General features: G+C 34.7%; 2 protein-coding genes across 9 annotated transcripts; both read left to right on the forward strand.

The window, feature by feature from the left end:
- Positions 1-1,738: 1,738 nt before the first annotated feature.
- LOC110411716 (kinase superfamily with octicosapeptide/Phox/Bem1p domain-containing protein) lies at positions 1,739-10,978 on the forward strand. Of its 8 annotated transcripts, none has more exons than XM_021421998.2 (10): positions 1,741-4,975; positions 5,059-5,163; positions 5,310-5,462; positions 5,741-5,904; positions 6,083-6,230; positions 6,583-6,705; positions 6,839-6,926; positions 8,998-9,408; positions 9,496-9,561; positions 9,937-10,978. In XM_021421998.2, exons 1-8 carry the CDS (start codon positions 2,507-2,509, stop codon positions 9,162-9,164), a joined length of 3,417 nt encoding a protein of 1,138 aa, XP_021277673.1. In that variant the 5' UTR covers positions 1,741-2,506; the 3' UTR covers positions 9,165-9,408; positions 9,496-9,561; positions 9,937-10,978. The 8 variants fall into 8 exon arrangements, with proteins under 8 accessions (XP_089638730.1, XP_021277676.1, XP_021277675.1 ...); XM_021421997.2 differs by lacking the exon at positions 9,937-10,978 and having other exon boundaries at positions 1,741-2,130; positions 2,254-4,975; positions 9,496-9,698; XM_089782604.1 differs by lacking the exons at positions 8,998-9,408; positions 9,496-9,561; positions 9,937-10,978 and adding exons at positions 7,038-7,899; positions 8,677-8,871 and having other exon boundaries at positions 1,739-4,975.
- Positions 10,979-12,586: 1,608 nt separating this feature from the next.
- MYB36 (myb domain protein 36) lies at positions 12,587-23,664 on the forward strand. Its single transcript, XM_021421091.2, has 4 exons — positions 12,587-12,604; positions 22,031-22,226; positions 22,337-22,466; positions 22,675-23,664. The coding sequence occupies exons 2-4, from the start codon at positions 22,091-22,093 to the stop codon at positions 23,537-23,539; spliced, it is 1,131 nt and encodes a 376-aa protein (XP_021276766.1). The 5' UTR covers positions 12,587-12,604; positions 22,031-22,090; the 3' UTR covers positions 23,540-23,664.
- The last annotated feature ends 167 nt before the right edge of the window (positions 23,665-23,831 follow it).

Raw genomic sequence — 23,831 nt, forward strand, 5'->3', positions numbered from 1 at the left:
TATTAATAAAAATTAAAACTTAATAAATTAAAGTTAATACGTAAAAGTAAATTAAAATTTAAAATTATGTTTAAAATAATTAATAAATTTTAGTACGTATTACATTTATTATAAAAAATTTATATATATATATACTAAAATTTAATATTAAAGAATTATTATTTATAATCATGTTTGGGTAATGGGTAACTTAAGACCACTACCCAAACACTACCGAGCTTATGATTTATGATAGTTTTACTACTCGAATGTTATCACAAATTGATTATAGAATATCTTAATTTCATGTAATCAAGTTGAGTAATATAAAATACTCAATTACAAGATATTCATTGACATCCTTAATTTACTAATAACCCTTTTTCGCAAATAGCAATATTTGGAGCATTTGGACTATAAAATATATGTTATCAAAAACTTATATCAATGGGAGCATAAGAAACCTTTAGCTTAATTGCTGGTAGTAATCTTAAGCTTCATTAGTACTTTTTAATGTGAATAAAGTAATAAAAAATCACTTAATTTGTTTAGATATATAGTCGTGGTTTTTCCATTAAAAGGGAAAATAGTTAGTGCTCATTCTTTACTCAAATATTGACATGTTTCAAAGATGCTTGTGTCCAATTTAATAAAGAACAAAACCCAACAAGCCAAAATCTTTCTGTTATATGGAGGAATATAAAGAACGTTAATATTCTAACTTAAAATTTATACTTAAACTGCATTTCCCTTATCAATCACATATTAGTTTAATTTGGAAGATTGTTTGTTTGAGTAGTAAATAATTATCAGAATGTTTAAATTTTTTTTTGAATTATTTAAAAAAAATTCAAAAAAAAATCTTTATTCTTTTGTTACATTTAATCAAATTCTTATATTTTTATTTTAGACCAATTAAGCTTTTATAATTAATGGCTGACTAATTGATATTAATTAAAATGTAACTTGTCATTTTATATCCAGGTAACACTAATAGGAAAAGTGAAAAAATCATATAGTTATTTTATTATCTACTATAGCATGTTAGCGTGCAACGTCAACGTTGCATAGTATAAAAAATAACAAGTAACATTTTAACTATGACACTTAATCAAGCATTAGATATAAAAGTCCACTTGATTTAAATAAGATAAAAAATATAAGAACTTGATTGAATGTAAAAAAAAATCAATGACTTATTTTAATTTTTTTTAAATAGTTGAAAGACTTTTTTAATTGTCATGCCTAAATAATTTTAAGTGAAATTTTATTAGTGATTTATTTTTTATATTATTTAATAAAAAATGATTTTCAATATTTTTTTTAACTTAAGATTTAAAATAATCCATTTATTTTTAAATTTATTCAAAAAATAAAAAATTTTGCATTCTATGTTTATCACTTTAGCCAAGCCCCCCACTATGTTAGCATCATGAAACTTAATATTAAGTAGGGAACAAGGAGGTGGAGTTGCAACATGGCCTAATTTTTTGTCACAAAAATAAATAAATAAAAAAAAGAATTTGTGAATTAAGCTATGCAATGAGTTATGATATCGTTTTAAACAAAATGTGATTATAAAAAGTTAGATAAAGTAGACATCAATAGAAAAACATCCAAGTAATGATAATATCTCAATATGAGTGGTTTTAAATCAAACATGGAAAGCAAAAAAAAAAAAAAACCAAAGGGTATTAAGGATTCTAAGTATTCACACACAAAAATAATAAAAAGAGTTTAAGGAGAAGAGAAAAAATGGGTGGCAAGAGAGCACACGCGCAAGGCTTGAGGGAGGAGATAATAAATAGGGGAAGGGAAGAGGGAGAAAGAAAGGGTGAGAGATGGTAGTGCCACGTGGGACACTACCTGGCGTACAGCCTTGGCATCATTCCAAAATTCCCCCATTTTTCCCCCTTTGCCTATGGCGCTCCTCTTCCTCCTTTTCCACCATCACCTTCACCTTCACCATCACCATCACCATCACCATCGCCATCACCAATCTCTTGTTTCCCCAATCTCTCTCTCTTTAGATCAACCCCATATTATCATTATTCGTCCTTTGATCGAAAGCTAGCCTCACCCAATCAAGCAGAGAGAGAAACCAGAAATAAAGTTTCAATCTTTTTTTTTTTTACGAGCCCCATTTTTCAGGTACTTTTTTTTTCCCCTTTTTTAGCTTTGGATTTAATTTATTTCTGACTAAAGCTGATTTAGGTTTCTTTTATTGAATCCGGGAACTGCTAAATTTGGACGCTTTGCTGGGTTTTGTTTCAGCTGTTGTTCATGAATTTAGCTGAGTGGTAGCTTTTTTGTTTGCTTAGTTGGATTCAATTTAGGTTCTTTTCCCTTGGCTTTCTGGGTGTCTGAAAATTTGGGAGATTTGATGATTTCTGGTACTCTTCTTGAGTTACCGGATGGAGAATCAATCCGTTTCTGGTGTTAAAATTAGTGAGCTTGTATATTGGTTTCCATTTTGGTTAGAATTATGGACACTTTTGAATTACATGGTGTGAGTTGAAACCTTCCCATGTGTAATAAAGAAATAGTTGATCACCAACAGCTGCATAATAATCAAGCTGTGTATTTGATGGATTCACCTTCATCAACCCCAGCATCTGCTCCAGCCTCCACCCCTAGTTCCAATGACGAAACTCCACGTGTAAAATTCTTGTGTAGCTTCTTAGGTAGCATTTTGCCTCGACCCCAAGATGGGAAATTGAGGTATGTTGGGGGAGAAACGCGGATTGTGAGCGTGCCAAGAGATATTAGTTATGAGGAGTTGATGACTAAGATGAGGGAGCTTTATGATGGAGCAGCGGTGTTAAAGTATCAGCAGCCTGATGAGGATCTTGATGCTTTAGTGTCTGTTGTGAACGATGATGATGTTATTAACATGATGGAAGAGTATGAGAAGTTGGATTCAGGCGATGGGTTCACTAGGCTTAGGATTTTTTTGTTTTCGCATCCTGACCAAGATGGTTCATCACACTTTGTTGACGGGGATGAGAGGGAGACTGAGAGGAGGTATGTCGATGCTTTGAATAGTTTAAATGAGGGTTCTGATTTTAGGAAGTGTGACTCTCCTGTGATGATTCCAGTAGCCGATGATATTCACTTAGCAGCAGAACAATTTTTTAATAGTATGAGTATTGATGGTGGCCTTCATAGTCAGAGGAGTGGTGAGATGTCGATGCCGCCATATAACTTACATCATCTTACCATTCCTCACGTGGGGTCTGGGCAACTCCAGCAGCCAGTACCTCAGAGGTACAATGAAATGGAAGGTCCATGGAGTCCTGCTTATTATTCTCCTAGGCACCATGGACACCATGATCCAAGAATGCTATCAGAGTTTCCACCTTCACCATCTTCTGCTCGCTACCGTGTACCATTTCCAGAGTTACCAGACAAATCCTTGGATAGAATGCCTGAAGAATATGTGAGGCAGCAATTAAATCATCATCCCCAATACGAACACCAGCCACAATTTTCGGATAATGTAGTATGGATGCCACCTGGAGCTATTTCTGGTGATAAAGCTGGTGGTTTTCCTGGTAACATACTTCATGGTCATGGTGTTTATGAAGGGAACCACATCTGCGAGCACTGCAGGGCTACATTCAGCAGAAATCAACCACCACATTTGGAGCATCCCAACATGGGAAATGGAGTTCCCCAGGTTAATAATCCATGTGCTGAATGCCCCCCAAATCGGGAGGCTTTCTTGCTGAATGCAGATGGAAAATTGCATCATGGGTTTTATTCCAAAGATCAAAGTGATCCCCGTTCTGCTTATGGTGAAACAAACAGTCATGAAAGAGGATGGGTTCTGCAGCACCAACTGAACCCTCGTGTTGAGGAAGCAAGAAATCATGTACCTGGAGCTGGAAGATTGAATGACCACTATGTTGTAGATGGTCCTGGCATGAGTTTACCTCTTGGGCATGCTAGTTTAGCTGATGGCCTTCATCTGCCCTCAAATTATGTTCATCACAGAGCTGGACCTGAATTGGGGAATGAAGTCTTTCATGATCAAGCTGTGGCTGCTTCATCCCACCTGCACATTCCTCCTGAAGAACGTGGGGTTCGATATGGGAATTATCCTTACCCATATGGAGGAGATAATGTTTACCCAGCGCCACATGGACATGTACACACACAGTCTTTAAGGAGAAATGTTCAGAACCCAATTCATGGTGCTCCTGCTTATGAAGCATCTGTCTTGCCCCAGCAAGTAAATGGTACAGTTAACTCAGCATTTGTGAAGGGTCCGGTGGAAGCTACTGCAAGGCTTTGTCTAGGAACAGATAATCAAAATCCTTGGGTTGAGTCGTCACCAAAGATGCTGGGTTTTGATGGGACTGCTGTTTCAGACAATGCTTATGCTCATCCTCTCAAGATGAACGCTGGTCCTCATGGTCAGGAAACTCGACACTCTGTCACTATAGAACCAGTTCAATCCCCACAAGATATGCTCAACTTGGCCACTTCTACAGAACCTTTGCAGTTGTCAGATCAATCTTCAACTTTAATTCTTGATAAATCTGTTTCTGGTAACAATCCAACGTCACGAGATGATTCTAATGCCATTGGAGCATTGAGGATTGAGGAGAAAATTGTTCCAATAGCAGATAAAGAAGCAAATTATGCTGCAAAGATTGAAAAGTCTAATGTTCCCAGTATGTGCTGTCCAGAGCAAAACAAAATTACTGAAAATGAATCTAAAACACCATTCCTTGATGCTAGCATTTCAAATTGCTTAAAACTTGCTGAAAAGTGTGGTGACCAGTCAAAAGCTGGTGGAAAAGATCCTAGTGCTGCTGAAAATTCAAAGCTATCTGTAAACCGTCTGAGTTTCATACCAGAGTTTGTTGCTTCGGTTAAAAGAGCAGCTTTAGAAGAGGTTGAAGAAGTTAAAGCAAAAGCTGAAGATGGTGACTCCGTGACGCATGATGCAGTTGAAAAGGAAGCGGCTGCACATGAATCTGAATCGGTGGTGAGATTGAAGAAGATTTTCTTTATTGAAGAACATCTTGTAATGTTATATTTTTCTCCTTCTAATATCTGTTTGCACTCTAGAATGCCCAAGGCGAGTTGGAATTGGATTCTGATAATGACAACATAGCCTCTTCCAAAATTGAGCCAACAAAGGCTGAAGCAGAAGCTATTGCAAGAGGCTTACAGGTAATTGTTTTTTTCTTTTTACCCTTGTAATTAACTTTATTTTTTTTCTCATTATTATTTCTTCTTGACCATTAAATTTTTTTTACTTTTTTTACACATGTTTTGTCACCATTTTGGTTCTGCTGGTACTTGCATTGTACTTGCAGACAATAAAAAATGATGATCTAGAGGAGATCCGAGAATTAGGCTCTGGAACATATGGGGCTGTTTATCATGGCAAATGGAAAGGTTCTGATGTAGCAATCAAGAGAATTAAAGCCAGCTGCTTTGCGGGAAGGCCTTCTGAAAGAGAACGTTTGGTAATAATTAGTATATCTTTGTGTTTTTCTTTCACACCTTGTCTTCAGGTTTTATCCCTTTGAAGTTAATACCTGTGCGTGGTGGCAGTTAAAGCAAGGATATTTGTGGGACATAGTTCAATTGTTGGTTTTTATTAAGTTCCTCTTTAAGGATTCTATTTTCAAGAGCTTTTATGATGAATTATTTGTAACATTTGCTGAAATGATCTTATTTATATCATATTTTTATTCTTTTCATCAAATTGATCAATAGAATCTCTTTCTTTTTGCTGCCATAGATTGCGGATTTCTGGAAAGAAGCTTTAATATTGAGTTCATTACATCATCCAAACGTTGTTTCTTTCTATGGTATAGTACGTGATGGCCCTGATGGATCCTTAGCTACTGTTACAGAATTCATGGTTAATGGATCCTTGAAGCAGTTTTTACAGAAGAAGGACAGGTAACCATGTTGGTAGCTATGTGGTCAGGTTGCCTTTTGAGCATCTTTATTGCAATTTGTTCTAAACATTGTTGTTGTTTGCCCAAGAATACACCTTTTTTTGTTTATAGTAGTAAACAAGTCAGAATGTAATATATTCTTTAAGTAATATGTGTGATATAATACTGTTATTGAGCAGGACTATTGATCGTCGTAAGAGACTCATCATAGCAATGGATGCTGCATTTGGAATGGAGTATTTGCATGGAAAGAACATTGTACATTTTGATTTGAAATGTGAAAATCTGTTGGTAAATATGAGAGATCCACAGCGTCCGGTGTGCAAGGTATTCTGTCTTATAAATTGTTTCTGGAACCCAAACTTTAAGTTGGGTTAGGTTTGGTTGTATAGAATATTTGTTCTTGTTTATTTATTTCTTTTGTTCTGCAAAACTTATATGTTCTTCCCAAAGTTTCTTGAAAATTCTGGATGTTATTGTCAGCTTCCTGTGATTTCTTTAACAGTGGAATTTTGGTAAAAGTTTCAGCCTGAGATAATTTCTTCAGCATAGGCTCTTCTCACCTTGGTCTTCAAATGTTACATATATATTATAAATTTTCTTTCAAGCACAGTAGTGTTAGTTTTCTTCTGATGGTCAATGGAGTTGGAACTCATACAGTGCATGCATACCCTTTTAGATTGGCGATTTGGGCTTGTCAAAGGTCAGACAACATACATTAGTGTCAGGAGGTGTTCGTGGAACTCTACCCTGGATGGCACCTGAGCTTTTGAGTGGTAAAAGTAACATGGTAACTGAAAAGGTATATTATATATAGACTACAGAAAATCTGTGAACAGACACGGCTGTTTTCAACATGAGTGTTTGTTTCCTTTGCTTTTTAGGACATATTATTTGACAAATATATTAATGTTTCACCCATTTCTGTGCTTCAGATTGATGTCTACTCTTTTGGGATTGTTATGTGGGAGTTATTGACTGGTGAAGAACCTTATGCAGATATGCATTGTGCTTCTATAATTGGTAAGTGCCATAAATCTTAGTATCTTGTTGTTGTGAGTGATTTGCTACAGTCTTCTGTACATTCTGCACAATCTATGTTACTTCAACTCTTCACTTTATTGTGACACATAGTCCAGTACACATATTGGACATGTCCATCAACTTATGCAGTTGGCTGTGAGGAAACTCTTACGCAAAGTCGAACATTCCTTTGTTGGATGTGGGTATATGCCTGACACTCCTAACCATGGCCAAGCACTATGGCAATGATTATTTCTTGCGTAATTGTTAACTAGGTTTTCTTTGGATTTCTCTCGTGTTTACAGTTTAATTTTGTTTATCAACTTTTTGTTTGATAGCTGTGAAAAGGGGAGGAAAAATAAAGAAAAACATTTTGGAGAGATGTTTATGTTATCTTGTATCTGAAAAACTATAATCGACATACTGGTGGCATATATATGACATATTTGTCTCATATCAGAGATAACAAAATTATTCTTCTTTACATGTTGGCATATCTGGCCTGATTAGATATATATTCTGCCTTCTTGGAGGCATATAACTTTGGATTGGATACTAATATAGATTGGATATAGATTGCCATGTAGGCATCATTTTAGTTTATGTTTGAGGGAAGGGGAATTTGTGCAATTTCTTGAAACATTCAGAAGTTGATCTCTTAGTAAAGCATCAGTTTCTGTGAGGATATGCCAATGTCACCTTGTACGCTGTGCAGCTTTAATGTTCTGTTATTTCAGATTATCTAAGTTTTTGGTTACTTTGATATTTTATGTGACGTTCATTTCTTGAGTTCTATGCGTGGATAACATCCATATTTGCACACTTCACATGCATGCAGAGAAAGAAAAGGGGAAGGGTCTTTGGGGTGTGGGGGTAGCTATGCAAAGTATGGGAAGAGGAGATTCCTTATGAGGGCATCTGAATCCCTTGTTGATTCTGAGTTTTTCTTGCTGTCTTTGCCTTTAGGCTTAAGGTCAAAGCTACCTTGTTCTGTTCTTCAATAGTAATTGCTTTAGTATATTCTTGTATAATCAATGCTATCCCTGATTTGCTGCTTTTGGACCTTGAAACTTTTGGTTTATTATCATGTTGAACTTATTTTTAATCTTTAGGTGCTGTTTTTCGATTCCCTTTTAATACAGTACAGGAGAAAGAGGGTAAGGAGAGAAGAGAGGGGAAAAATAATAGAAAGCGGAAGGCAGAGAGAAAGTGGGAGAAACTAGAGGGGAAGAGACCGCTTTGAATGTCTATTTATGGGAAACTTTTTGAAACAATGTGTTAATAAGCATTTCTAATGCAACCATAGCCATCCTTCTAACAAATAGGGGAAGTCCCATTGATTACCCTAAACATAAATGAAACCCTAAAAATGCCTTAAGGGTGATCCTCCAATATTGATTTGTAAAAGCAATGGCCCTTATCGGAATTGTCATGTCTTTGTTAGGGACAAAGTTTTAAATTTTAACAATTTAGTTGTTCAGGCATGGTTTGCAATGTTAACACTATTCTGTAAATCTGGCAAATTTTCTGATGTATTATGCACATATGCTCTAAGAGGTTAAACAATGAAAATTGTTCTTAAGTAGGAGTGTTTTCATTTCCATTGAATTAAAGATGCCAAGAAATTTTAGCTTCAATATCAGTCTTTTACTGTTCATTTGAGGATCTGTCGTACTGATCAATCAGCAATTACTTTCTATAAGAGGAGAAAAAAGTGACTACTGTTATTTTTGTTTTCTTTTGTTTGTAGGTCTGCGTTTGATGCAGTTCCTTGATAAGAAGAATTTAGTATTGACCTATGAATGGATCTCTAGTTGTGAATGTTTCTGAAAATAACTACTAAGTTGGTGGTTATTTGAAATGAAAGGGAAATCAATAGTCAGATGAATGAGTCTGGACTTCTAACTCTCTTTAATAAAGTTGGAGGGATCTTTTTTCCATTTAAGCAACCTATTTCTTTAGTATGCATGTTTTTGGAAATCACATTCAGATAATATTTTTAGATGCGAACTTGGCCTGTTAATGAAATTTGACTTGATCTCTTCCAACATTTTCTTCTTTTATCATGCAGGGGGGATTGTAAACAACACATTACGTCCAAAAATACCATCATGGTGTGATCCTGAATGGAAGGCTTTGATGGAAAAGAGTTGGGCCTCTGATCCAGCAGAGAGGCCTTCATTTTCAGAAATATCTCAGAAGCTTAGGAACATGGCTGCTGCTATAAATGTAAAATAAATCTAATCTTGAAGCAAGGAATTTCACTTTCGCACCATCATACTGGGAAAAGCTAAAATAAGAAACCCAGTTACTGCAGTTTAAGTTCATCCACTGGTTAGGCTAATAATTACACTATGCCATGGTACTTCTCATTGTACTGCCACGAGTTATTTCAAGAGTGCAAATATATACACTTTGGGCTGATTATACTCAGGGAGATTACAAAATGCACAAAGGAGAGCCATGAACGTACATTTGGGATGTGAGTTTCACTTACTACAATCTAACCTTAAATCTTGCACAAAATGGTTTCTCGTGATCATTAACAGGTTTCAACTTCCCCACTCAGGACACTTGCTATTTTGAATGCGATCAAGATGGTGTTACTACGGGTGAATGCATCTGTCAGTTGGAGGTGGGACTCTGTTTTTTGAAGATCTGTATAGTTTATGGTCATTAATAATGCATATCTCTTGCGAATGCCAGATACACTAGGAACCGAATTTGTTATTAATCGTTTTGCCCTTATTATTATTATTATTTTTAAACCAAGAGTTCATATTTGTATGGTGTAATTGGTTCTCAGATGTATATGGTTACTTTTCCAGGCAGGTCCCATTCAAATACTGATTCTGGCTGTGTGAAGCTCGAATGCTTCAGTACAGCCCTTGCTCAGATGTTAAGGGTTTTAAGTCTCCGTTAGTATTTAACTTATTTGAGAACTCAAAAATAGTGTTCCATATGAATTTGCACTGTAAAAATTAATGAAACATTGAACTATTGTTTGCAGCTTTGTGGAATTCATTTAAAAACAGCAGAGATTCAGTCTACAACTCTGCATTGTATAACTGTGATGGCAAATGTATCTCTGGTTATAACTTGGTGCTTGTTCGTAGAAGAGAAGAGGGTATTCAGGCAGCGAATGCTTAGAAAGATCAGAGGATTGTTTGTCTAACACGTTACTTGATTGGTGAGTGACACTTCTTACTTCCAAGTTAGGTTACTGTTGGCCCACCAAATATTGAAGAACGAAAGACGGTAAGACATACTACTACTTGACAGTAGGTTCTATGCTTGGAAAAAGGGCCTATATGCTTTACCTGCTAAAGTCAAAAGTCACCTACGACATACATGAAATAACCTCCATTACAGGGTGACAAATAATACTATCTTATATCAAGACGTCTACATTATTAATTTGTAACAGCATAGAAGATACCCCGCCAAAAAAAAAAAAAAGAAAAAAAAAAGAGCACAATATCAAGAGCAAATCCTGTTTGGTTGATGTCTGTACCCTGCATGTCCCACTTTCACTGACCTAGGTTATAGAAGCACAATCAAGAGTGAATATTCAAACATTTGATTGACTTTAGTTCTTTCTCTTGAGGTTCTTATTTTACGAAATGAGGCATTGATATGATAGGTTAGAAGGGTTTTTAAAGCTTTCGCAAATGATTAAAGAAATGAGGTGAAGTAGGAAGCATGGCATCACCAACTCTGCAAGCCAAGCTAAACTCCAGAGGGTCAAACAGTGTGACACCATCATCCCCAACCCCTTTGGCCCTCTACAAATCCTGTGTTGCTATCTTATTCTCATGCACCTAACACGCGGGGGAAGACTTTTTGTTTACAAGTCAAAATTTCCATGTGCCATTGACTTGTTGCATTTATATTCCCTGCAACGTACTTGAGGGTTACGGATATTACTCTGGAATGTGAATATGAAATTGCAGAGGAACACCACTCGGCGGATTCTGGTTTGTTACATTCGAATTCTCGGAAATCCCCCTCTTTTTCTTACCTGTTGATTTTCAAAAGATTTATCCGGGCCAACCACTCTGTTTGTTCTTTTTTCTTTGTCCAAAGGTCAGAAAGAGTCTCAATTTCTAGTACGCGAAATTATGGTTCCATGACTACTTAAACAAGTGTGATGCAATCTGGGGGCAATTTTCCATAGAAATTAAGCATGCATGCTCTTAAGGTTAGTAACCCACTGCTGTAACCGTACAAGAAATTAATCAAAAAGCAAAGGAAAGGAAAGAGCTCAGTCGCAATGCTCCACATCATAAAAAGGTAAGACTAATTATCTCTAGAAATCAGTCTTCCATTGACTCCATTGGATGAATTTTTGCAAGGAAAAACAACCGAATTCCAAACTAGACGTAATTTCTCGAAGAGGTCAGGTCGTGTCAATTCCTTGGATGCTCAAAACGAATCGGTTTGTACCCCAAAACAAGAATAAAGAAAGCTACAAGGGTTGACAATTGTTGGTAACTTGGGGCAGGGGTTAAAGATTGGAGACCCATTGGAGATCAGCAGCTGCGTCCGTTTGTTGCGTCGTTTCCCCTTTATTTTACAAAAAAGGTGCATGAAATATAATGACAGCTTCATTGATTAACTTGAACAAGTCGCTAATACATATTGTTAAGAGATGAGCAAGTCATTACTGTCTTATTCCAAACAAGAATTATCTACGAATTGCATGCATCATTGTCAACTTGGCTGACGATGATATTAACGAACTTTCTTTCCTCTTTCCGGAAATTTTATCCTTGGGAAATTCAATCTTATCTTCATCTTTGGTAGTAGAAAAGATGATTCTAGAAATCAATAAAGTAACATGATCATCATATAATATGATAATAGTTAGTTTCTTTCAACTTAGTTATTGTCCTTAACATCACGCCTAACATTCAGCCTATTGGTGTCCGTTTTTCAAACACCGAGACAAAGCAATAGTATTACTTTCAAGTTTAACCCCTTCAATTGCGTTAGACATGGATTTAAATATCTTTCACATTAAGACACGTGGCACTATCTTTACCATCCTTGTGGTATTATGCTTACCATTGAAGCATCACACCTATATATTCACACCAATATTAATAGGTAAAAGTGTTCATTATGAATGGATAATGGATTTATATTTGATGCAATATTATTCAATAATAACTCTATATTATTACTTAATTTCGTATATATGTCACTTCATAAATGTGTAAAAGTAAAAGTTTAAAATTTTTTATAATAATTTTTTCAAAATTATGAGTATTTACTTTTCAGTGTTCTCAACTTTAAATTTATTTATTAATAAGGTGATAACATTAAGTTCACTACTTAAGTGTATAGAATTTATATATTGACAATGCATCAAATATAAACCCCATTGTAAATAGGACTCTTTCTCTAAGTTACATTACTTCTCTCTCCACCCTTATTACTCTCCTTAAACAATTACTGACTCGATTTCGGGTTTAGTACTTAACATTTGATATTTTCATTGAAAGTTGACCTCAAGGATTCCTTTTTACAAAAGAGCACTCACAGACAACACAAGAGTACCATGACCAAGGTGCCAACGTGGATGTCATCCTAAACAAATGAATTTGAGCACTCCTAATATCCAAAATGGTCAAGATCTAACGATGATGGAAGACATTACAAAACTTCAAGAAGAGGTGAGAAACTTGACACAAGTACAAAATTTGTTATTATTCACCAAATTGATGTGAATCAAAATGCCCTTCACCAAATTTATGTAAATCAAAACTATCATTACCAAACTTATGCAAATTTAGGTGGCTTTTACAAAACGATGTGAACGAGGAAGAGAGTGTGAATAAGATGTGGAAATCCAAAAATGTGACGGGAAAGAGCCAGCAAGCCATGCATCATAATACAAAATGAAAATAAAAACAAAATACAAATGCAGCGAAAATAAACAATCAAAATTGGCCTTTCCACCCAAGATCACTTGCATGGTTTTTGGATGATGTGCTATATAATAAAACACATATGTGATCTAGTCATTACCTTGGGGACAAAGGAAAGTTTGATTCCTTGTTCAAACTCTACCAAATAGCCCCTTTGGGAGACCTCACACCAAGCTCAGTCGTAGTAAACCAAAGTTGTCCAAGATATTCTTATACAGCTTCTGACGAAAGTCCACACTGTGAATGGAGAAATTCCTACAAGAGAGTGGGATTGCCAAGCCTTCAACATTTTAGCTAGGATGTGTACTGAACACTTTTCCCTTCCTTTCACCCTAGTTGAATAGCATTAGAGACAATTACAAAAAGCGACAACACTACACACTAGTAAAGAGTGGTAGCTAGGTTACTTCTTACGAGTAGCTTAAGCAAGGTATTTATATCTTGGACCAATTCTAACCTTAATGACTCTTTTTACCTAATTGTTAATTGGTCCTTGTACTTAATTAAATCTTTTAATTAAGTTTAAAAGAAGTTCATAACTTTTAGTTTTGATTTGGTCTAACTTAATCACCTTTCTCAATTTAATCTCAATATTCACTTTTTGTGTGTGACCCATTAAGCTTCCAACATGTTGGCAATGACCTTAAAATGTAATCCATGAATTAAATTTAGAATTAGATAAATTTAAACTACTTTGAATTTATCATTGATCATGTAAATCACTTTATGATTATTGACTAGGAACGAGATCTAGCTACCTAAATGTTAAAAGAGCCAAAATGGTTTGACTCAACCTTTCAGTGATCAGTTTCTTAATGCCATTCAATCCTTTCAACATGTACCTTAGAAAGCTTAGAAGCATGGTGCAGTGTCAACTCCTAAACCTTCCATGTTAGTTATGGCATTGATTAGATATCATGGATTATAAGAAACTCATTTCCTAAAATCCATTATGCTCTGGCCAGAGTCTTCACAGAGGCGAACTTAAGGCATGAACAATTGATATACATATTCTTAATCACTGGAAGTGATGAATTCTATCTTAACCACTTATTTGCCTTCATATGTCTCATTCTATACCTAAAAGCATATTGTTTAAGCATCCGTGGTAGGACTCATAAGGATGAAATCAAACTATTGTAACCTTTGTATAAGACAAATTGGTGTTTTAAGTTTGAGGATCACTTGCATAACTCTCACATGAACATATATTTCATTGACACTATAGTGAAGTGCCAAATGGAATCTTCATGTCAAATCATATTTAGTGAACTTGTTTCTAGAACAAGCACTTAAATTCTAGTTCCAAGTATCCCTATACTTTAATCTATGAGATCGATTACTTATTTTTGAAGTAAGAAACATAAAATATACTAGTTTTTAAGCATCATTGATGTCCAATCTTAATGATACATCTAGAAATAGTTTAGAGATTATATTTTGATGCATAGGAATCTTATAATTGTAATACTTTACAATTCTCTTACAAGATATGTTAGTCTTATGGACTGCATCCAACAGATTTATAAGCATAGTTTTATTGATGAAAGAAAACTTCTAATCATTTAGTATGAATAATATGATTGCATGATTGGATTTAAGTTTTAACCAAACCAATTTGCTACAGGTCTCATTCCAACAAGATGCAACCAGTTGAAAACTATTACCATTGAAGTAGGCTCTCAACAACCCATTAGTTCACAAAGTTAATGCATTCTCACTAGCACCTAAAAACCAAAACTTGTATAAGAAAAATTTGAATAGTCCTAATATGAGAAATTGTAATTGTAACACATATTGGATTTAAAGGATAAGTTGGAAAAGAATAGAGAAGTTGATTAGATGGACAAGAGGTTAGAAGATGTCAAAAGAAAAATGGAAGTAATGGAAAAGAAAGTAATTTCAAACAATTCTCATTTCTTCGAGTTATAAATATTGAACAACTCCCTTTTACCAAAGCGATAGACAAAATCTTACCTCTAGAAGGTTTTAAACTTCTAACCACAAAGACTTATGATGGCATGTCAAATTCGATTAATCACTTGGAAATGTTATGAACTAACATGTTTATCCAAAAGGTGAATGATGCCATCATGTGCAAGACTTTCCTAGCAACTCTAAAGTAGGTTGCTAGATCTTGATATTCCTTATTTAAACCAAGGTTTATAAGTAGTTTTAAAGAATTGGTATATCACTTTGTAAGCTACATACATTAAAAGAAAATCTCCATTAGCCTCATGTTAATGAAGAAACAAGAAAGGGAATCTTTAAAGAACTACATCGAGAGGTTCAATGTTGAATCACCTCAGTTTAGGGATTTAGATCACATCAATTTTTGTGAAAAGATGCAAAAATTTTGGCATTCAATTCACTTTGATTAAAGACATCTTCAAAAGTGACCCAAAAATATATGCATATTGTCAATGAAGTTATGTTTTAATGGCAAAAAGAGGCATGAAACCTTGAAATATTGGGTCCGAATCTTATGATATGTGGGTTTGGACTAAGTTAGAATTATCCAAATATATGTTAATTGGTTTTCCTATTTGATTTATAATTTAATCAATTTTTTATATAAAATATAGCACTTGATTATAATTGATGATACGATAAAAGAAATAACAGAAATCCTAGGTTATAAGGTGAGTTCTTTACCTTTAAAATATTTAGGACTCCTTATAGGAGGAGTGCTAAAACTTGGGAACCGATAGTGAGAAAGTTCAAAGAACAATTGACAGGATGGCAAAAGATATATCAAGCTTTTGAAGGTAGAATATTCTTATTAGTTCGGTATTGAATTCTCTATCTATATACTACTTTTCTATTTTTCAAGCACTTAAAGGTGTAATATCACAATAGAGAAATTAAGGAGAGCTTTTCTTTAGGGTGGAAGTGAGAATAATAAAAAGCTTGCCAAAGTTAAATAAAAGGTAGTGTGCTCAATTTAGAAGAATGGTTCGTTTATTAGGGCTTTCAAATTTGGTGTAGAGGAATATTGCTTTGCTTTGTAAATGGTGGTGGAAATATGAAAATGACCCGAATGCCTTTTGGAAGAAGTTGATCTGTGAGTAATATAAAGAAGGAATTCTGTGTTGGTTACCATTAGATAATCAGATAGGGAAAATGTCTAATGTGTGGAGAAATGTCATTTGTTTGCAAGAAAGGGAAAGGATTGATAAAGTGATAGGAAATGAGAGTTGTTGGATTATAAAGGATGGACGTAGAATCTCTTTTTAGTCTAATAAATAGATCTTTATAACTTTCCCTTAGAGGATTTGTTTTCAAGTTTGTTTGCAACTGTGAAGAATAAATTTGTAAAGGTACGAAAGTTTTGGAATGTTAATAGTGAGTGGCAGTTAGATTTTAGGAGAACTTTTTTTGAATGGGAGAAGGAGAGCCTACAAGAATTATTGGAAATATTGCAAGGAGTGGTTGCTAATGACAAGAAAGATGATATGTTAATTTGGAAGCTTGATAAGAAAGGAAAATTTTTGGTGAAGGAAGCAATGTGTCCTTTAGGGGATCAAGCCCAAGGGAAAAATTATAGTTTGATATTCATCTATCTGGAAAATTACAATTTCCCCCAAAGTTTAGTTCTTTCTTTTGTTGGTGATGTTGAATAGTATTCCTACAAAGAACTTTCTCAAGATTAGGGGAATTTATTTTGAACAGGATAATGTCTCTTGCTTGTGGTGTAAACAAGTAGAGGAAGAATGTGTGCGTATCCTTCTAGCATGTAAATTTTCATGGGAAATATGGAGCTTGATTTTCAGTTGGTGAAACTTTCAATGGGTGGGTCTTGGCTCTATACGGTCTTTAACAGAGATATGTGAAAATCTTTTCTCCAATAGCACATTGAAAAAGAGATGGATGATTGTGATGGGTGCTACATTGTGGTCTTTGTGGCTTGCAAGAAATGATATGGTGTTTAACAATAAGAAATGGGGGAAAAGTGAGGTGATTTTTCATGATAAGATGAGACCCAAGTTTTGGATTCCGCCAAATGAGGGTGAAATAAAATTTAATGTTGATGGATTAGTTAGGGAGAAACCAAGTGTTGTCAAGGTGTGGGGAGTGCTTAAAGATTGTAATGGTAAATGTACTAGGTTTGTTCTTTGGTCCTTAAGGTGAATAAGAATCTAATTATGTAGAAATTTTTGCTATTCGAATTACTTTATTGAGTCAAGCTCATGTGTTGCATTTCATGACAAATAGAAAATAAGAAGAGAGTTAAAACACACAAAGTAAAGAGATAATTTATTTGTGTTTGAAAAATTGTTTTCTCTTCCATTCTTATACACAACGAGTGAAAGAGATTCTTTTTATAATTTCATTCAGTCATATATATAAATGACACCATCATTACTATTAATGTACATTTTTTTGTATGTTCAATATCTTTTGAATTTTATTTAATTTTTTAAATGAGTAATAATAGAATTATATATGAAAGTCTCTTGAACTGTTTAATATCTCTTCCTGTTTAACTCCTTTGAAAATGCTCTAATTCCACCCTTGAGCGTAGACATATACTTGTTCAGGACCGGTATGCATAGTTGTTTTGGATTTAAGAAGCAGAATGCTTCATGGATTTAAGTGGTTATACGTGGCATGTTTTGATTCTATCATGATTTTTGTGGCCTTATGTGTAATGAAGTTATTATAATTTATTCATATCTGGACAAAGAAGTGTTTATATTAGGTGTTTTCTTTTCCAATTCATTGTTCTGGATTGTGATGCTGCATAAGTTTTTCCTATTCATGAAAGTAATGGTTTGTGCAAAAAAAGAAAAGATTGAATTAACTTGTATTTGCAACTTCATGAAAAAAATGCAAAAGGAACCTTCATGAGCAAGCACCAAAATGAAACAAGAAATCTGATAGAAGTGGATTTTTAATTTTTATTTTTGGAGATATACATAGGAGAAATCCGAGAAATATAAGAGGACTGAAACCATCGACCCTATCCCTCTTAAGGAGGAGAATCAATTGTTAAGCTAAATTAATTTGAATGTTATAGGAAGTAAAAGTTGCAGCAGTAATGTAGCTAACGAAACATGTATTAACGCTGGACTTGGCCATTTTGGCTTAGTTTGTGTACGTACACTGTGTTAAATGCATATCCATAGGTGCTACAGGGATAGTTTAGATCCTCAAAGTAGGGGTCAAAAAGCAAAATGGATGACCCAATCCCTAGAACATGGAGGCCTAAAAAATATCCATTAACCATCTGACATTGCTTTTCATAGGGATTGGGAAGAAACTTTAGATATTTACAGGAATGAGGAATAATTTTGAGTTTATTACTTAAGAAAAAGCATTCGAACTTCAGTTCATTTTGGAAGAAGGAACACTTTTTATTAAAATATGCAAACACTTTTCTTTTTGAAATACTAGACCCTTTCAATATGATAGAAAGATTCAATGCTTGATCATTTTCAACTACCAACAGATTTTATAGGTTAAAATTACATCTTCAACGCCCAATTCCCAGAGGTTCAAGTTTTGCTGCTGCAATCTTTTGTATTTTGGCTAGCGTTTACCAGTTCAATTTTTGGATTATTTGAGATACTTTAATATAATACTTTGGCTTCGTAATTAACCAAAAAAAAAAAAAGAAGCATTTGCAAGTCTCAATTTCCTGACTCTAAACCCTGTTTAATTGCTTCGTGTTTAAAGTATAGACTTATTTGTCTGGGCTACAAATGTTGATACATTTTTTTTTTTTACCGACTAGTAAATCCAGCAAGCATTTCTTCGTTTTAGTATATATAAATATATCAATTACTGGTCCTATCGACCTTTTGTATTTAATTACTGTGGCTGAAGGTGATAAGAAAATGCATCCAAAATCTAAGATGAATGCATCTGCTATTTGCATTAACCAATCCACCTCGAAACTATTTAATCAAGTTTTATTGAAATCTCAAACTACCCAATTCCCATTTTGTTCCCAAAATGCAAGTAACTTATCCATGAACTTGAATCAACAGTATAGGTAACAGAGCCAACCAAGAAGAAATTAGTATCCAACAAACAAAAGTCAACCAACATTTTGTAAGTATGTTATTATGTAAAATCAAAGTTAAGTGCCCTGGTCTAACTGATATACATATAGAAATCTTCACTAAAGCTACCAATTATGTTTGCACTTAGCATCAATCATTAATCCATATTATTATTGTATGCAGCCAGTAATCATCCAAGCTTATCTTCTTCTCAAAGGAACCCCCCCCTTCCCCCACATCTTTACCAGCTCTCACTCAAGAGCCTTGAGCTTTGGTCTTATTGATGATGCAATGCAAGTGTATGTCAATGCATAGATTCTAGAGTTAAGGGAAAAGACAAGCAGAAACATGTTTTTTTTCCATCTCTAAAAGATCTGAGTCCAGATTCATTAAGATGTTAGTATTTTAAGGGTGCGAGTTGCTTTTGAATTTTGATAGTTTTCCTCTTGTTATTTCTATGTAGTTGAGGTTCTGGACATCCTTTCCTTCTTTCTTCTCCTAGCTTAATAAAATCCCCAGGAAAATATTATAGTAAGGAAACCAAGGTCAATGAGTGGTGCTACTTCCAAAAGTTTGAATACTCAATTCTCTTCCCTTTGGCTTTTTCTTCCCTACTTTTTTTAAAGTATTGCCTTCGCCTATTTTTTTAATGAAGTAGACAGCAACCCTAGCTAGCCAACTTGTAGTTGTAATAGTTAGGCCTTGATAAAATTATTATTGCAACAATATCAACAGGCGTCAGGTACTGGTGATATTCTGACTAATTTAAGTTTTACTGTGAGATGATACAATAAATTTGACCTTAACATTTTTCTTTTGTTTTAAATACAATTTGTCTTATTAAAATCCATTTTAGAAGAGCTTATTATATATTTTATATTTTTTATTGTATACTTTAGCAATATTTTTTATTGTAATGCATGCGTTACAACGCTTCAGTATAATATTTTAATAATAATTTCTCTTAAAGATTTATTTAGATACTATTAATTAATTAGGTAATACTTATATAATAGCTACTAGAGGTGAAAAAAATGCAAAAATAAAATATATGATACTATAATTGTTAATTTATTTTTTCTATTGGCCTAAAATAAATTGTAAATTTAAGTAATCTAATAAGTACATCATTTAAAAAAAAAAAGTGAAACCCTTGCAACCTTGTGTGCATTTGATTGCTTACTCCATAAAAGTAGAGAAGCAAGATATATACCCTGATATTTAGACAATTAACATCGACAAAATCCTTTCTGAGACTTTTTATAACCATTTAATTAATACAATGGACTTTGTTTGAATAAAAAAAAATAAACAAAAGCCTCAAAATACAAAAACAAGAAGCGCGAGATGCTTATAAAGTTTATAAAGTGCATAAATGTAAGGGGAAAATATGTTTATAAAGTTTCACATGGCACTCTTTATAATTAGTCATCACCTGCAAGGATGATGCATATGGCTTTGATGGACTTGGTTGCTCTTATAGGCATTTTTCTTCTATATGTCTGCGTACTTAGATTAGATTTCAATGGTAGCTAAGTTGTTTTCTATGACTATCATGTGTCCACTGTCTACCATGATTGACACTTAGAGAACAATAATAGAATGAAGAATGACGACATGCTTTGGGGTCGCTTGGTCATATTTTGGACTTGATTGTAGTCAGAAAAGCAGTTTCTAGCTAGATTGGCAACAGCTTTAATGTTTCCCAAGTGCAATTGACCCAAACATGTATATTTACCATTGGAATTTGTGGTTTAAATGGTGTTTGAGGTCTCAAACACAGTTTCAAATGGGAACTAAGCTCACTGCGTGGTGTCCAAAAAAGCATGATTTAAAATAATAATCACTTGGTTCAACTTTGTATTGAATTTCTTTGGTTATATATATATATATATATATATATATATTAGTTGTTGATTGATTTGTATGTATAATGATTTTTATTATATGTGATATAATATTTTATTTATAATTATAATCACTACTTATACATATAACTTTATTAAAAAAAGAAAAAGCAAAAGGAACTCACTATGTGGTTCTAAATCTAAGCGGCCATTCCACCAGGGTGGCAAGGCTAGCCAGCTAATTCAAAGCAGTATTTTCACCGTATCAAGATTTTTTCTTTGACTTGAGGTTGCCCGAAAAGGTATTATAGCAATATGAGTTGGCTACACCTCTTAGCAAGTCTAAATCGAGTTGTAATTAAGCATATGTTATCAACTTTATTAGGTGCTAAAAAATAATATGAAAAAATAAAATACTGTACATGTTTGTCAAAAGAAGATGTATCTTGTACTTGCAAGTAAAATCAAGTGGATGGCAGAATATGTATGAAAATGAAGTTTCTTTTTGTGGAACAATGAAACTTGTTTTGCTTTACCTGGTGCAAGAAGAAAAGAAAAGTTATTGTTTTGAGAATATGATCTTAGAAAAATGGTTGCGAGTCTCAAATTCTGAATTTGCCCGACACTGGTTTAATTACTGTCGTCATGGATTGTTACTTTTCCAACTAACCTACGTACCTTTCTCTCAAAATAATATACCATTTGACCACAGATCTTAACAGTTGGCTGTCATTCCAAGAAAGTTCCCTGTACAAATCAATGATCAAATCATTCATGATACTTGGGCTCAATTCCAGTAGCTCTCTCTCTGTCTGTTGATGTAGTTTTCATATAGCAGCCAATGATGTGCATTAATTAATTTCCCGTATACAATAGTCCTCTAAGCATAGTCTAATTCAGCATAGATTAATAATGGAACAATTCAACGACATAGAAGACAAACTGAAAGAGAGAAGGCTTTTATTCCGCCAAGCACCTGCAGCATATTGGGTCCATATAATAAACTAATGAAGCTGAGGAAAAAGCAGTGCAATTTAAATTGTTAAAGAAGAAGAAAATTTGTGATATGCATTGTCTACTTGTACGAATAGTTTAATTACAGAATAGATGAGCAAACTAATCCAAAAAGGAAGAGAGAGAGAGAATAAGACCTTGCTCAAACCCTAGAGAGAAGAGAAAATGGGTTGAATAATGAGGGGGAGAGAGGGGGTAAGGTGTAAGACTTTTTGTCCTTGAAAAAGCCTCACGTCACCCGCTAATTCTTACCTATAAATGTTGCTGTTTCCTTTCCCCATTTTCCCCAAACACCTAAGCAGCTTTCCCTTGCTATTCTTTTGCTTCAAGAGAGGAAAAGAAGAACACTTTTCTCGGACGAGATGGGTCGAGCTCCTTGCTGTGACAAAGCCAACGTGAAGAAAGGACCGTGGTCACCTGAAGAAGATGCTAAGCTCAAGGCTTATATCGAGAAGTATGGCACTGGAGGCAATTGGATTGCACTTCCTCAGAAAATTGGTACCTTCCCTAGATAATTTTTCTTTTCTTGTTTCTATTCGGGAATTTATTTGCATGTTCCTAAAGATTCATTAGCTTGACCTTTTTTATTTGTTGGGTAATAATCACAGGCCTCAAGAGATGTGGAAAGAGTTGCAGGCTTAGATGGCTGAATTATTTGAGACCAAACATTAAGCATGGAGGATTCTCTGAAGAAGAAGACAACATCATCTGCAGCCTCTATATAAGTATTGGAAGCAGGTACACATCCTTTTTTCCTCTCCCACTTTTGTGCTTGGGTGGCTTGTCTTTTTATTCTTTGTCCCCGATACCTTCAAAAACATCTATTCAAAAACCTGCACCTTGTGCTTTCTTCCTAGCTAGGGTTTCTACAATTCTCCTTTTGTTATTCCTTTTCCATCTTTTCTTGTTGAGGGTGATATTGAACAGAATTGGATCTACTTTTTAGGTGGTCCATAATTGCAGCCCAACTGCCTGGAAGAACAGATAATGATATAAAAAACTACTGGAATACCAAACTGAAGAAGAAACTACTTGGGAGGCGCAAACAATCTAACATCAATAGGTTGTCGTCCTCGAATCAGGATCCCAACGAGGCCAATACTGCAGATGATAGTCAATTCTCACAGGGTTTGAGCAACTCAGCCTTGGAACGACTGCAGCTCCACATGCAGCTTCAAAGTCTTCAGAATCCTTTCTCCTTCTACAACAACCCTGCTCTATGGCCTAAGATTCATCCCTTGGAAGAAAAGATGATCCAAAGCATCCAGTCCTCAAATGGAAGCCCAAACCTTCTTATGCAACCTCTCCTGCCAAACCCTCAACCTGAAAATGAACGAACTGCTGATTTCTATGACCAACCTGCTAAAGCTTCTGTGGCACATCAGCAAGATTATCCAAAAAGCAGCCATACCAAGGGACTGGAATTGGATAACTCTTTGGATGGGATAACTCCATCCGATGGCTCGGATCCGTTTGGTACCGGGAACAATTTGATGAACTCAGCCACCGTGCCAAAGGCAGATGGCCATCACCATGGAACAGCACACTCAAATGCGGCTGTTCAACCAGTTTCAAACTTCCAGGCTGAACTGGATGAGTTTCTGAATAACAAAACAGCTGGTTATGCACCACAGGAAGACCAAATGACTGAATTCGATTGCTTCAAGGAGATGAATGGTGCAAAGGACAGCCTGATTTGGTGGTCCAATGACTTTGATGCAAAATCAGCTTCTTCCAACTCTTGGGATTCAACTTCTGTGCTTCAATCCAGTGGAATGTTTCAAGATTATGAATTAGGTTATAATATGTAGCGAGAGAGGAAAAAAAAACGAAAAAAGAGTAGGGATTGGTTTAAGCTTATTTGTGGTGGACATAAGATGGGGAAGACTGGATTTCATACAGAGATCTTGTAAATTGTGTGAATAATAAAAGTTAATTTCCTTCTCAGTGTCTTTGCCAAATCTGAATATGGATGGCTGTAACCGCAGTTGCTTTACCTTCCTTCTAGAGCTTCAAACAATAGTAATCTATTCTATGCTAATTGAGTATGGTGTGATAACCAACATAGCATCAGACTTAGTACGTTCAACTAGGGTTTTTTCT

This window comes from Theobroma umbraticum, unplaced genomic scaffold (genome assembly GCF_002168275.2).
Source record: "Theobroma umbraticum cultivar Fairchild unplaced genomic scaffold, ASM216827v3 scaffold_56.0, whole genome shotgun sequence".
Taxonomy (NCBI): Eukaryota; Viridiplantae; Streptophyta; class Magnoliopsida; order Malvales; family Malvaceae; genus Theobroma; species Theobroma umbraticum.